The sequence below is a fragment of the Bombyx mori genome, chromosome 24 (genome assembly GCF_030269925.1).
Source record: "Bombyx mori chromosome 24, ASM3026992v2".
NCBI lineage: Eukaryota > Metazoa > Arthropoda > Insecta > Lepidoptera > Bombycidae > Bombyx > Bombyx mori.
Genome location: NC_085130.1, coordinates 16,520,809 through 16,536,071, shown reverse-complemented (window position 1 = coordinate 16,536,071; position 15,263 = coordinate 16,520,809). Strand labels below are relative to the sequence as shown.

At 36.4% G+C, this 15,263-nt stretch overlaps 1 protein-coding gene across 4 annotated transcripts in view; it reads left to right on the top strand.

The window, feature by feature from the left end:
* Positions 1-15,263, top strand: part of LOC101736801 (homeobox protein Hox-B5a) — a 101,224-nt gene that overhangs the window by 7,989 nt on the left and 77,972 nt on the right. Inside the window, exons 2-6 of one of the 4 annotated variants that reach the window (XR_009976547.1) lie at positions 3,488-3,563; positions 5,974-6,115; positions 6,586-11,562; positions 11,697-11,844; positions 12,197-14,396. Coding sequence is in view for 1 of the 4 variants with exons in the window: in XM_004926447.5 (XP_004926504.3) it covers positions 3,488-3,563; positions 5,974-6,115; positions 6,586-6,702 (335 nt within the window). In the remaining 3 variants the exon portion in view is untranslated. Of the gene's footprint in view, positions 1-3,487; positions 3,564-5,973; positions 6,116-6,585; positions 14,397-15,263 lie in introns of those variants that run through there. The other 3 variants (XR_009976546.1, XR_009976545.1, XM_004926447.5) reach the window with 3 other exon arrangements.

Here is a 15,263-nt window from a genome sequence, read left to right as displayed (position 1 = left end):
ATCTTCCACCGAGCGGATGATATTACTCGGTAGACCGACGGTCCGAATGTTGTTGTTCGGAACTTGTATATGGGAACTTATCTTGAAAATGTCGTAAGCGAAATTCAGGCATCTGTCAAATATCTTGCGTTATATGATGGCTACCCGGCACAGCAGATAAGATACTCTATCAAAATGTACAGCCAAGAGTGCTTGCAGAAAGGCTTGGTTCGGTAGGAATCGGCTTGGCTCTGCCCCTGGCATTGCTGAAGTCCATGGGTGACGGTAGCCACTCACCATCAGATGGACCGTATGCTCGTCTGCCTACAAGGGCAATAAAAAAAAACCATTTCATTACACGCGAAGGTTCGCCCAATGTGGGTACCGAATTCACCACCCTGGGCGCTACAGACCGCTAACAACTACACTACCGTCAGTAATATAATTTGTAACTTGACATGACTGAAGTCTCTTACTTAACTCTATTTTAATCAGTGAAAGTTCGGAATTCATCCTTCTCTTTTTTTAAGTCCAATTTTAAGGCTAGGGCAGTAAAAAAAAAACAGATCCCTATGAGGAGGCAGTCTCCTCCGGGTGATGGTCACGAGACGACCTAAGGGGGTTGAGACTGCGCCGCACGCTGCCGTCACTCTAGCGCGCTGGCACCAGGAGGACAGGACGACGCGTCGGCGCGGCTGCGGACTGCGATGCGGTCGTACCGTACGGACCTCGTAGGAGGATCGGTCACCGGCCCCAAAAAAAATTAAAAAATAAAAAAAAATGTAAAAAAACAGATCTTACATCTCAAGTTGGCCCTCGGTGGGCCATGCCGATCGGACATCAAAAACTATCTCAGTAGCCGGATAACATATTACACCAGTACCTATCCGTCACTGATCATACATTGGAACATTAAAACGGTTTTATCTTTTGTTACGCGCTGGGGTTCGGGATAAATAAAAAATCTACCGTAGTTAACCTTAGGCTTACCTTACCTACGTTACCTACGTTAAGCTTACCTACATATTCAATGAAGCTAGCACATATTAATCTCAGTTTTTACCTTAGCACAATTATTGCCCCAACCTTTCAAACCAAAACGCGTTACTGCCTCACAGCAGAAATAGGCAAGGTGGTATATATGTGTGAGATTTCGCACCACCGGAATAGAGCTTATCCATACTACCTGGAGCCACTGCGTTCATCCACAGTGCGTTTCCAGAGATCTTTTTTGCCACGTACCATCCGGCTATGGAATGAGCTCCCCTCCACGGTGTGTGAAACTTCTTTTGCTGTGTGTAGTATTACATCCTTAAATCAAATTCAACTTGTAATAGGGAATGATGTGTTTAAGAGAAACGACCTCTTCACCATTTAGAATCCTTCGTAAAAAATAAAATATAAGATACGTGCTCTGAGGAATTGTTCGAGATGATACCGGCATCTCGTTTTTACCACCGCACCGCCCGCCACCGGAGTAGAGTTCATCCATACTACCTGGAGCCACTGCGGTCATCCACAGTGCGCTTCCAGAGGTCTTTTTTGCCACGTACCCTCCGGCTATGGAATGAGCTCCCCTCCACGGTGTTTCCCGAGCGCTATGACATGTCCTTCTTCAAACGAGGCTCGTGGAGAGTACTTAACGGTAGGCAGCGGCTTGGCTCTGCCCCTGGCATTGCTGATGTCCATGGGCGACGGTAACCACTCACCATCAGATGGGCCGTATGCTCGTCTTTTTTTTTATGGCTTAGATGGGTGGACGAGCTCACAGGCCACCTGGTGTTAAATTATTATTGGAGCCCATAGACATCTACAACGTAAATGCGCCACCCACCTTGAGATATAAGTTCTAAGGTCTCAGTATACTTAGTCTGGCTATAAATACTGTTACAATTAAAAATAAACATATTACATTTGAATTTGGAATCTGTCATTTTTATATTATTGCTCATTAGTTTTCTCATTTTGGCGCCAATAGTACCTACTACGATACGCCAATACATTGTATTATGATATTAAAATGGAGTGGGGTGATAAAGAGAACCGAATCGCTGTGATTACATTACACAAAGTAGGTATGGAGCCAAATGCAATTTTTAAAACTCTCCATACGCTTGGTATTAGTAAAATGTTTGTGTACCGGGCTATTAGTAGGTGCAATGAGACCTCCTCTGTTTGTGACAGAAAAAGATCTGGCCGTCCACGTAGTGTTCGTACGAAAAAGGTGGTCAAAGCAGTAAGGAAAAGAATTCGAAGAAATCCTGTCCGAAAGCAAAAGCTTTTATCTCGGGAGATGAAGATATCACCTAGAACCATGTCGCGTATTGTAAAAGATGACTTAGGATTTGCAGCCTATAAGAGACGTACTGGTCATTTCTTAACTGATAATTTAAAAGAGAAAAGGGTGGTAAAAAAAAATTTGAGATTTTCTTTACGGATGAGAAAATAAATTTTTACAATTGAGCAACATTTTAACAAATAAAATGACCGTATTTATGCTCAAAGCTCTAAGGAAGCTTTCCAATTAGTCGACAGAGTGCAACGTGGGCACTATCCGACTTCAGTGATGGTTTGGTGGGGTATTAGCTATGAAGGAGTGACTTGGCCATACTTTTGTGAAAAAAGTATCAAAACATCGGCACAAGTATATCAAGATACCATTCTTGAGAAGGTAGTGAAGCCCCTTAACAACACCATGTTCAATAATCAAGAATGGTCCTTCCAGTAAGACTCGGCGCCAGGTCATAAAGCTCGATCTACGCAGTCTTGGTTGAAAACGAACGTTTCGGACTTCATCAGAGCTGAAGACTGGCCGTCGTCTAGTCCCGATCTTAATCCGCTGGATTATGATTTATGGTCAGTTTTAGAGAGTACGGTTTGCTCTAAACGCCATGATAATTTGGAGTCCCTAAAACAATCCGTACGATTGGCAGTGAAAATTTTTTTCATGGAAAGAGTGCGTACTTCTATTGATAACTGGTCTCAACGTTTAAAGGAATGTATTGCAGCCAATGGAGACCACTTCGAATAAGCTTTTTATATTTTAAATTGTTTTATATTTATGTATTAAACTAACACACTGTAAAAGTAATATATGTTATTTGCCATAGATTTTTTTTTGTTTACCTTTGTAACAGTATTTATGGCCAGACTAAGTAGTTACAACGGTTGCCCCACCCTTCAAACCGAAACGCATTACTGCTTCACGATAGAAATAGGCAGGGCGGTGGTACCTACCCGTGCGGACTCACAAGAGGTCCTACCACCAGTAATTACGCAAATTATAATTTTGCGGGTTTGATATTGTTTTTATTACACGATGTTATTCTTTCACCGTGGAAGTCAATCGTGAACATTTGTTGGAAGTTCTACCTCATGTGTCAGGGACAAACTCGTTTTGATGTCTATTAGCTTCCTTGATCACTCAATACCAAGCGCTGTGAGACCTTAGGTCCGTTAAAAGCCCAAAACAAAGCGTGTGTTTCATTTGTATTCTCTTCTATCACAGACAGTCCCCGACCTGAAATCCGGCAGCAGATTGGCCAGATGAAGAGCTCGAGGAGCCATACCTTATGTTCTACAAGGTAAGGGCTATATTCGTTTACGAAACAGTTTTTTTTTAATTTTTTTTATTGCCTTTGTAGTCAGACGAGCATACGGCCCACCTGATGGTGAGTGGTTACCGTCGCCCATGGACTTCAGCAATGCCAAGGGCAGAGCCAAGCCGCTGCCTACCGCTTAATACTCCCCACAAGCCTCGTTTGAAGAAGGACATGTCATAGCGCTCGGGAAACACCGTGGAGGGGAGCTCATTCCATAGCCGGATGGTACGTGGCAAAAAAGATCTCTGGAAACGCACTGTGGATGACCGCAGCGGCTCCAGGTAGTATAGTTGAAGCTCCAATGCCTAACATATCGTGGTTGTCAAATCTACTATGTGCAATTTTGAGATTTTTACTTTTGGAATTTTTCGTATAGTTCACAGCCCTATCTATCTACCATATAAAAAAAACTGTTATGTGTCTATTCTATAGCTTTAATATTTATCTATAGCTTTCATTTGATATAGTTCTTAAAAATTCACTTTCACATAAAATTTCCTACGAAAATGTTTTTACTGGTGGTAGGACCTCTTGTGAGTCCGCGCGGGTAGGTACCACCGCCCTGCCTATATCTGCCGTGAAGCAGTTATGCGTTTCGGTTTGAAGGGTGGGGTAGCCGTTGTAACTAACTATACTTAACGACCTTAGAACTTATATCTCAAGGCGGGTGGCGCATTTACGTCGTAAATGTCTATGGGCTCCTGTAACCACTTAACACCAGGTGGGCTGTGAGCTCGTCCACCCATCTATAAAAATAAAAAAAACTCGTTAATTCAAAATATATTTATTTGCACATAGCAGATTTTGGTTTGACAGCGGCGATATATTAGGCCTATGTCCAGCAGTGGGCAGATAAAGGCTGATGATGATGATGATGATGATATATTATGGAACCTGGTTTGGTCACTTGCGACTTTTTTTTTCTTTACACGAGATTCGCGGTGAGTACTTAGTGATAGGCAGCGGTTTGGCTCTGCCTCTGGCATTGCTGATGAGCGACGGTAACCATTCGCCATCAGGTAAGTCGTATGCACTTTTGGGTATAAGAGCAATAAAACACAGAAAAAATGGTCACTGTCGTTCATAGACGTCAATGAATCCAGGGCCCAGCCTAGTTACTACCTACCAGCCCGTTTCCACATGTAAGTATCCACGTAGACCGCCTGCTGTCATATACCTCCTTATTTTTAAGTACGGCAATTGGATAATGGATTCTTGCGACGCCATTGTTTCCAGTGTCGACTTTATAGAAATTCTCAAAAATAAATAGGTAGGTACATATTCTGTTTTATGAAAAATGATGTTGAGTAGAGTTTGATTAATTGGTGACATTAATCAATCTATCTATCTGTACATATAAAAATGAATTGCTGTTCGTTAGTCTCGCTGAAACTCGAGAACGGCTGGACCGATTTGGCTAATTTTGGTCTTGAATTATTTGCGGAAGTCCAGGGAAGGTTTAAAAGGTAGATAAATATGAAAATGCTCGGAACGAAATAAAAATAATAATTTTGTTTTTCCTTTAATGTGTCCCCCGTCGGACGGATTCCTTTTGTTTGTTTTAAGTTTATTTTATACGAAAGTTTAGGTCTTTTATTTATCGATTGAGGCACTACGAAGTCTGCCGGGTCAGCTAGTTGGGATATAATTAAATGAATTTAGATGAGGTATCACAGTAAAACGGGGGTTATTTACTGAGACTTAAGTGGTCTTTTTGGAGGAGCCCGAGAAGCCACGTTTAGCGGCTCTGTTTCGTTTTCCCACATCTGTCCACTATCACAGACGCTAAACAGTTAAATAAACCACCGTTATTACACGTTTAAACCAGAATAATAACTAAATTAACAAAATAAATCAATTTGTTTTTTTATAGATTTGATGGTTGGACGAGCTCACAGCCCACCTGGTGTTAAGTGGTTACTGGAGCTCATAGACATCTACGACGTAAAAGCGTTACGCACCTTGAGATATAAGTTCTAAGGTCTCAAGTACAGTTACAACGGCTGGCCCGCCCTTCAAACCGAAACGCATTACTGCTTCACGGCAGAAATAGGCAGGGTGTTGATACCTACCCGCGCGGAAATAAAATGTATCTGAATTAATGGCTTCAGCTTGGTTTTCTTGAGGCGTAGTCATAATTACTTAACGGTCCAATTTTTCGTCATCGTTCGGATAGGTAGGGACAAAAGTCGTTCGAAAACTGCGCAATATTCTCTCTCTCTCTTTCTCTCTTTCTCAAAAATACAGGCATATTTCTGACAGGTCACTTTTAGAATAAGGTACTGAGCACTGTTCTTATGCCATATTACGCGGTACGAAATGTCATGCCATATGGAATTACTTCATAGATTACTGTTATGAGCATGTCTAATACTCACTCTATCACCCGCAGCTCGGGCCGGAGTAAGAGGATAAGAACAATATTCACTCCTGAGCAACTGGAGCGGCTGGAGGCGGAATTCGAGAGGCAACAGTACATGGTCGGCCCCGAGAGGCTGTATTTAGCGCACGCGCTGCATCTCACGGAAGCTCAGGTGAGTTAATTAAGTTTTTAGTGGTCCGATTTACCTACCTGGTGTTAGGTGGTTACTGGAACCCATAGACATCTACAACGTAAATGCGCCACCCATCTTAATATATAAGTTGAAGTCTCAAGTATAGTTACAACGGCTGCCCCACCCTTCAAACCGAAACGCATTTCTCCTTCACGGCCGAAATAGGCAGAGGCGTTGGTACTTACCCACGCGGACTCACAAGAGCTCCTACCGCCAGGAATTACGCAATTTATAATTTTGCGGGTTTCATTTTTTATTACACGATGTTATTCCTTCACCGTGGAAGTCAACCGTTAATATTTATTAAGTACGTATTTCATTAGAAAAATTGGTACCCGCCTACGGGATTCGAACACCGGTGCCTCGCTACACACGAATGCACCGGACGTCTTATCCATTAGGCCGCGACGACTACCGTGCTCGTGACGTCATCAATCATTAATCGACAGGTGAAGGTGTGGTTCCAAAATCGGCGTATAAAATGGCGGAAGCACCATCTGGAAGTGACGCAGCAACGCTTGGCCGTACTCCAGCGACACCACCACGACCAAGAGGAAGACGCTTAGGATATAATTCGGATATAGCACACCCCGTATACAAAGGCACCGTACCCTGAAAAAAGCGAAATTTAATTTTTCGAACGTTAAAAATAACGTTTTTTTTTTTTATAATACGCTTTTATTAGCTTCAGACTTATGTATGTATGTTTGTAACGGAATCTTTGATCATGATTTTGACCCCCTTCAAAACGTGGGATTAACTCGAAATTTGGTATACTTATTAAGGACCGATGACAATTCAATATTCAAAAAAATATATTGAAAAATTTTAAATCCAACTAAAAAATAGTAGTAAATAGTAAATCCTTTACAATAAAATCATTTTTTCTTACACTACTTTTAATTCAAATTTATTAAAATTTGTTTTCTATTTTTAGCTGGATTTTCTATAAGAGCATATATTGTTAGTTTTTTTAAACTATTATTTTCTTGTAGCTGAGCTCACGGATTCAACCTGAGAGAATTTGCTAACACTGGCCCTAGCAAGAGCAGTGTTTCGCAGAATCTACCACCGGATCGGAAACGCGACCCACTGAGAAGATCCGGCGAGAAGCTCACTCATAAGCAATATAAAAAATCACTTCAGTGCGCCGCGTAGGGCACCGGTGACCTACACGGCAGTTAGTGTGTTAAATAAAACTTTTGATGAAGTTCAATCAATTTGCATTTCAAGCAATCAATTTAATTGCATAATTTAATTATTGTAATACTAATTGTAGATTAAGATCGATATTATAAAATAAATGTAATAAATAATGTACCTACTTAGTTCGCTTTTCGCGACTCATAGATAAGACAAAATTAAGATTACTTTTATGGTTCGTTCCCCCGTTTTTTACTGTCATAATATTGATTTAATTTAAAATTATAATAGTTTTAAAATAAGATAAGAAAATAAAAAAACAAACCTTACGTCACAAATTCTTATTCTCTAACATAATCTGTATTGAATTGACACATCGTAATGTCAAAGTCTAGAAATACTCGTAATTCGTACATTTAAATTTTTAATCATAAATAGACTATTTATTATTGTGTAATGTAAATAAAATGTAATTATATGATTAGTTTATTAATTAGTTATTTTAAGAATGTGATTAATAAATACGGCATATCGAAAAGTGGTAGTTTGTTTTGATTTTTTTTGTTTTAATCACGCCACGTTAACTGGTCCCGTGATAAGTTCGTAAAGAACTTACTTATACGTATTACGTACTTATTATACAAATATCTTCCTTTGGCGGGATTCGAACCCGCGACCCCCTTGTGTAGTGATCATGTCACTTACCACTACACCAGACGGCCGTTTAAGTTGGTAATTGGTTGGATTGGTAATTGGTTTTGACAGGGACACAGATAGCCCCCAATTCCAAATTATCTGTGGACAGGGATCACTAATTAGTTTCGCTCGGGGTCTGGCTTAAGAAATAGGATAGACCGGATAGACCTTTTTTTTTTTCGGGCCGGGGGCCGGACCTACGAGGTCCCCACGGCTAGGATGCGCGCGGGGTATGCGGAACTGAGGGACTCTTTACTCGCGGGCTATATGTTCCGTAAATATGTTGCGAATACAGATACTGTGAATATGGCATGGTGATGGTACAAAGGATATTCGGTTGGAAGGTACCTACATATTGGAATCTTGTTTGTCAATGATGTATCGATTAAATCCGCGAATAAAGAAATATTTAGCGGTGAATATAGGAATTGGGTCGCATTTTTTAATCCGCGAATAGTGAAAATGCGAATGAAGGAAGCGCGATTAAAGAGCTTTTACTGTATAATATAGAAATACTTACTCGAATCGAACACACTATAAAACTGGTATTTTGCGTTAAGCGCCATCTATTGACAGCGTACTAAAACATTGGATTTCAATATATTATTATTTTTCGATTTCACTTTATTCTCTCCTTTATGAAGGTCAGATAGAAATACAGTCAAAACCGTTTACTGCGAACTCGTTTAGAACAACATGCCGGTTATAATAACCAAGAACAAAGGTCCCGGCTGAATGCTATATGACCGCCTTATTAAAAATATTGCTTTCTACGACATTGGTAATAACGACATACCTCATAAAACGACCACATTTAACTAATGTTTCGGAGAATTAGATCTGTTAGAACGACCGGCTAAGCTGTATTGTAAACAATTTGAATAGGTATCCACATTTGTCTTCAATGGCTATTAAAATCAGGAAAGAAAACAATAGGATTTAGTTTAGTGTAGGGTCTTTTCTAATTCTTAGAAACAAAACACGTGCATACGGTAGTCAAAGCCCGCTGCTTCACATCTCTTCAGTTAGTTTGTTACTTATCTATACACAAGACGCACCAAAACTTTGTGGGGTTATTCGTGAAACTTTCAAAATGTTGCAAAGAAAAAGACAACAAATTAATATTGAAGAAAAATCGCGTATTATGTAAATATATTTTTCCAATAATTCCCTATCGATTTGTTTGTACTTGAACGATACACATTAAGCATCACCGGTTGTTACGACTATCGGTTTTTACGACTGAATATGAGCAGTCCCTTCGATGTCGTTATAACAGATTTTGACTGTAGTAATAATTTATAATTCGTTATTATAGACTATTTAGAGTACATTTTAGGGACACGAAAAGCTGGTAATCTCTGGTACTTCAAGTATCACAATCTTTAATATATTGACAAAAAAAATTAATAGATGGCGTTGATACATCCAAATCACACTATTGAAAAATCTTTAGTGATATAAAAGAAAATAATAATATGTAATAATTAATTTCATACATTTCAAAGTTTTAAAGCTTGATAAGAGACAATTTCAATATGTGTATATATAAATAATTATAAATTATGAATCTATTATTAAATCTAATAATCCACATCTACATATCTATATAATATATAAAAATGTATTGCCGTTCGTTATATTGACAAAAAAATTCAATAGATGGCGTTTCTACCTACATCCAAATCACACTATGGAAAAATCTTTTGTGATAGAAAAGAAAATAGTAATTAATTTCATACATTTCAAAGTTTTAAAGCTTAATACGAGACAATTTGAACATGCATACATATAAATAATTATAAATTATAAATATATTATTAAAATTTAAATTATAAAATAAATTTAATACTATATGATCATGCGCTTAGGTTAAGCGCTGTTGTTGTCGATATTATGATCTTGGTTAGTCATTTCAAATCATGTAGGACATAAGTTCATTAATTTTAGGACAGCAAAAATTAACACAACGTATTACGAAATATTTTAAAAATAAATAAGTTTACTCAACTCATAAAGCTCAAACGAAAAACTGTCGAAAACTTTTTGATGTACGTCAATAGATGTCGCTAGACGTAAAATGTAAAACGCGCCATCGTTTGTTGCAAACAAAAACTATAAAAACCCCCATTGTCGAAATTTAAAGTGTCTATGGGTTATAACGGTAACCACTTAACATTAGGATTTTTGTTAAACCACCTTTCACTGTAATCAGTGACGCAGTGGTCCATAATAGTTCACGATATAAATAACTCAAAGGGGATGGCCCATTTTAGGCCCAAAGCGGACAATAGATTATAGAAAAAATACTTAGTGCATTAATTTTGTCATAAATAAATCGACAGCTCCTACGTATATTATCGTAACCAACAAATTGACGAAAATGACATTTTTAGATTTTCAAATACTTTATAACATCGTTTATCGTTTCATCTAGACATGCGCAAAACATCACTTCCCAATGTAATGTGATATGACATCACTTTTACAGACAGGTGATATTACTCGAAAACATTACACATCACTCATAACATTACTCGGTGCGTTCATTAGATACTGTGACGACGAATACATCGTATCTATACACCCGAATCATTACCTAAGTGATGTGTATCAACACATCACTTAAGTAATGATTCGGGTGTGTCATTACAGTAGTGTATTACAATACAAAGTATGAACTTTGTATTGTAATACACTGTTATATTACTTGACAGAGATTGACTTACTTATTAATATAATAATTTTATTTTTTACTTAATATAATTTATTGTGGAATGAACGGATTTCATATGGCGACTTAGACTGCAAATTGAGCTAGACAATAATGTTAATTAATATATTATACGAGGATGCATTGTTTCGGCGCGATATCTTCAAAGTGCATCCAAGGAGGACTGTACTTTCATTTAGACGCCGTTATTTCTTTCACTTATTAAACACGCATTAAAACAAATAATAAAACTATCTTCAAACAAGTGCTTAAGTAATTCAAATCAAACACAAAAATTAATATGAAATATTACTAAACAATTACGAGCGACTAGCGATTTTACAAAAGTTGCGAATAAAAAATTAAGTAACTACTTGCGGGGAACTACCGGCTGGCCGCATGAAAAATATAAACACAAATATATACCTATATTAAAATTCAGACGTACCATAGGTATAAAAATGTACCTAGCGGCCAGGGCATACGGTTCAAAATGACTAGGAATAATTCCGTGTCTCTTGCTCATTTATTTTGCGTCGATCGGTCTGTCTCGCTCGCTCGGTTCCGTTCGTGTATTAAGGAACATTACACGACAAAGAAAGAAACATGTTGGGTGATAGTGTGATGTTTGTTTCCTTCGCGTAATGTGTGATGTTGCATTACATCGTAGGGTAATATTACCCGAGTAATATCACTCGCATTACTTACACATGTCTAGTTTCATCTAATAAAAAAAAAATTATTTGCAATAGAACCAAAGATATTGAGAGTGCATATTGTCGTATGTTCATATTTACCGTAGTAATATATCGTATAGTGCAGTTAATGTGCTGTACGCGGGAGGCGAGTGATCGTTTAGCCGCGCGAAGGAATGGTAAGTAGTAGTACCGATTGTATACGCCGGAGAGGAGCTCGAGCGCGGCTAATATCACATTTTAAAAAAATGTACTGATTTATATTATTTAATGGACAGTAAGTATAAGATTAACTATCAACTATGTCATCTAGGTCAAAACGAATGATTGATGCAGTAATGAAACCGGTAAAACAATGTGATAATTTGATTGGCAAAAACCGGTAAACGCTAATAATTCAACTTATAGTGATGATGTGTGTACATCCAACCCTTTTGTGGAAAATACTACGAGGGTACAAGGTAATATATATGTTTTACACTATGAATAATTATTTTATGATTTATTTAAAATATAATAATATGAAATAGTATAATACCCACAGTAAAATATCGTAAGTATATATATACTATACTATACGTTGAATTTAGATCCTTCTCCAATATCGTAAGTAAATACTTACGATACTTTACTATTGAAAAAAATATAAACGAGTCCCGTATCTGCTCTTACGATATTTTACATTGGAATTTCCCATACTTTTTTTATCCTATGTCACACTTAAGATATTGTACTTCGATATAAAGCATAACTTACTATAGTATTCTTTTCAAAAAATCTCAATAAAAAGATATTTTTGTTTTTCTTTTACAGAGTTACCGCCCCTTTTTGACGCAGATATTGATGAGATAAACCAATTGATGGATTTGTCCTATTTTGGGTCCTATGTGTCATATGTACCTACTGCAGACTAAAATGTTCAACGAAAATGAGTGATGATGACAGAATATTGATTTTCAATAGATTTTAAGATTTAGGAAACTGGGAAAAGCAGTTTAGCAGCAGCAGCTTTTATTGAAAACTTGGTTGTCAAACAAAAAAACTAAGGATTTTCACTGACATGGAATCTAGGCGTAGGTTTACTTTGATTTATAGATTACCAAGGGCTGTTTTAGACGACCAGGAAATCTATTTAACTGTGTACAAGAAGATGTTTCTAAACACATTTCCATTAAGTAAACAATTTGTCTATAAGTCTTTAGAAAAAAAGGTAAGGTAAGTGGATTGATAGAAGCGGATCTGCGAAGGCGTCGCAAAGTAATAACTAGGGATGTTATCAGAAGTATATCCGATCACATAAAATCTCTTCAGCCTGTAGAGTCTCATTACTCTCGCCAAGGAAGTAGTAAAATTTACCTAGACGGAGATCTAAATTTCCATCGCTTGTTTGAGTTGTATAATGAGTGATTTAATACACTAACATACTCTTCAAAAGCTAGTTCTGAACGGCAATATCGCGACATCGTCAATGCATACTTTAAGTTTAGTTTTTATATGCCAAAGAAGTACCAATGGGACAAATGTCATATCTATAAGAATATATCTAGTCTGACACTATCTGAAACACAATTATATGAAGCACATATTAAAAATAAAGAGATAGCTCGCAAAAAAAACTCGACCGATAAAGAACTGGCCAAAGTATCAGATGGTAAACTATTAGTCGCCACTTTCGACTTTCAAAAGTTCTTACTGCTCCAAATGGTAATATAAGTATCCTTTATTATAAACGAAAGCTTTAACTGTTTAATTTTACAGTTTTTAATGTGGCTGAACAGGAAGGTACTTGTTTTATGTAGCATGAAGTCCAAGGGAAACGCGAGGCAAACGAAGTGGCTTGTATGAGTACATCTCCAAACGTAAGGATCAAGGTACAAGCAAGCTTCGGTTGTCGCTTTTATTTTTAAAGTGACAATACATCATTGTTTTTTAGAAGTTGGTCATAACCAAAATGAGGGCGATAGCGTTCACACCTTAATAGAAAAATGTGCCAAGAATAAACTTGCTTATACACCATTTGAGTGTTTTTGTTTAGTACGCTGGGCTAAGCAAAAAGGAAAGCCTTATATTGTAGAAGAATTACAACACACCGTTTTTTTTAATTGCAAAACGTTATTAAAGGGCAATGGGGTTAAAAGTACTAATGGAGAAAAAGTTAAATGGAATAAAATAAGAGAGGTGTTTAAAACCTGAAGATCCTTATAAATTATTATATAAATATGATTTAGCTGCCGAAGATTACCATACTTTATGTATAAAAACGTCTACCAGGAGACAATGTGTAATCAATATTGATGTACTGTATGCCAATAGGCTGCCGATGATACCTCAGGTGAAAAAATATGATTTGATGAGCATGTGCAAATCTCAAATCATACGCACGCTCATTATGATTTTGTCCAAAGCGTATCAGATACTGGTAACGACAGTTTTCCGGATTTAGATACAGACTAATTTTGTAATAATTAATGTTTTTTTTTTAATATTACATAGTTTTTATTAATTTCTTTTTATTTTTGTACTGAAAATTTTAGATTTTAGAGACTGCACAATACTGATTGATTTTTTTACGAATATTCAAGTAATGAATAAATATTTTTTTCTTGTTAGTAAAAGATATTTTTATTTAGTTGATAAGGAGTGCAGGGATGAATAGATAATAATAATATGTATTATATTTTAAATTTGAAAGAGATTTTATTTAGTTCATTTTAAATTTCAGATATAAGTATTTCATTGCATTTTTTAAATAATACGTGTATTTTTTAAAGCAAAATACTATTTATTTTGGATGAAGCAAATTGATTTAGACAATACGTAAATTAATAAAACAATAAATACAATCTTTATGATAATATAAAGATTTTATTTCATGTTCTTAATACTACATACTATTAAAATAACAACAATACCATTGATTAATATTTTAAGATTATTTTCTTAGAGGGAATGTTTATTTAGACTGTTTTGATTACGAAATACATTATATTTCAGTATAATGGAAGATAATTATTTTATTTTAATTATTCCCCTTAATAGCACTAATGCTATAAACGTCTTTGTTCCATTGTATATTATGGTAACTGTAACCCAAGACACATTATTATTTGATAAGTTCCAATGTAAGTTATCGTACGTGTAACATACCCTACTTAATCCTACATATATATCAACGTAAAGTATAGTAAGTACTACATACAACGAAATACCATTGATATTTTCCGTAGTAGAAAACCGTATGTGACTTTTAAGAAATTCTACCAAAAAATTCAAAAAACCTTTTTAGAGGTAATATTCCGTTCCTAAAAATATATTTGTATGCCAATTTTGATTCTTAAATGAGCTGATTTGACTTCACTATCATCAAAAATCTGCTTGCATAACTTTGAATTGCGATACTGTAAAGTTGATAAAACAGAGTTACGATATTATACGTAGGAGGTGTCGAAATATGCATTTACTTTCTTGCAAATAAGCGCCACTACAGTTTACAATAAGTAGCTTTAAAAAAGTAACTCTATTGAAAAAGCAAGGATTTTTATTTTTGCGGGAAAAATATTGCCAGCTTCAAAACCTTTTACGTATGAAGTAAATATTTTGAGTATATAAATAAAACATATAAAATTAAATAAATCATTTTAAGTATTATCATTAATCAATCGATTTTAATGGATTTTATGCACATAAAATAACATCGAAGACATACCCATTGGACTTTAACTTGTAACTATACTTGAGATCTTAGAACTTATATCTCAAGGTGGGTGACGCATTTACGTTGTAGATGTTTGTGGGCTCCAGTAACCACTTAACACCAGGGGGCTGTGAGATCGTCCACCCATCTAAGCAATAAAAAAAACTTTACTAGTATTGTTGAAGT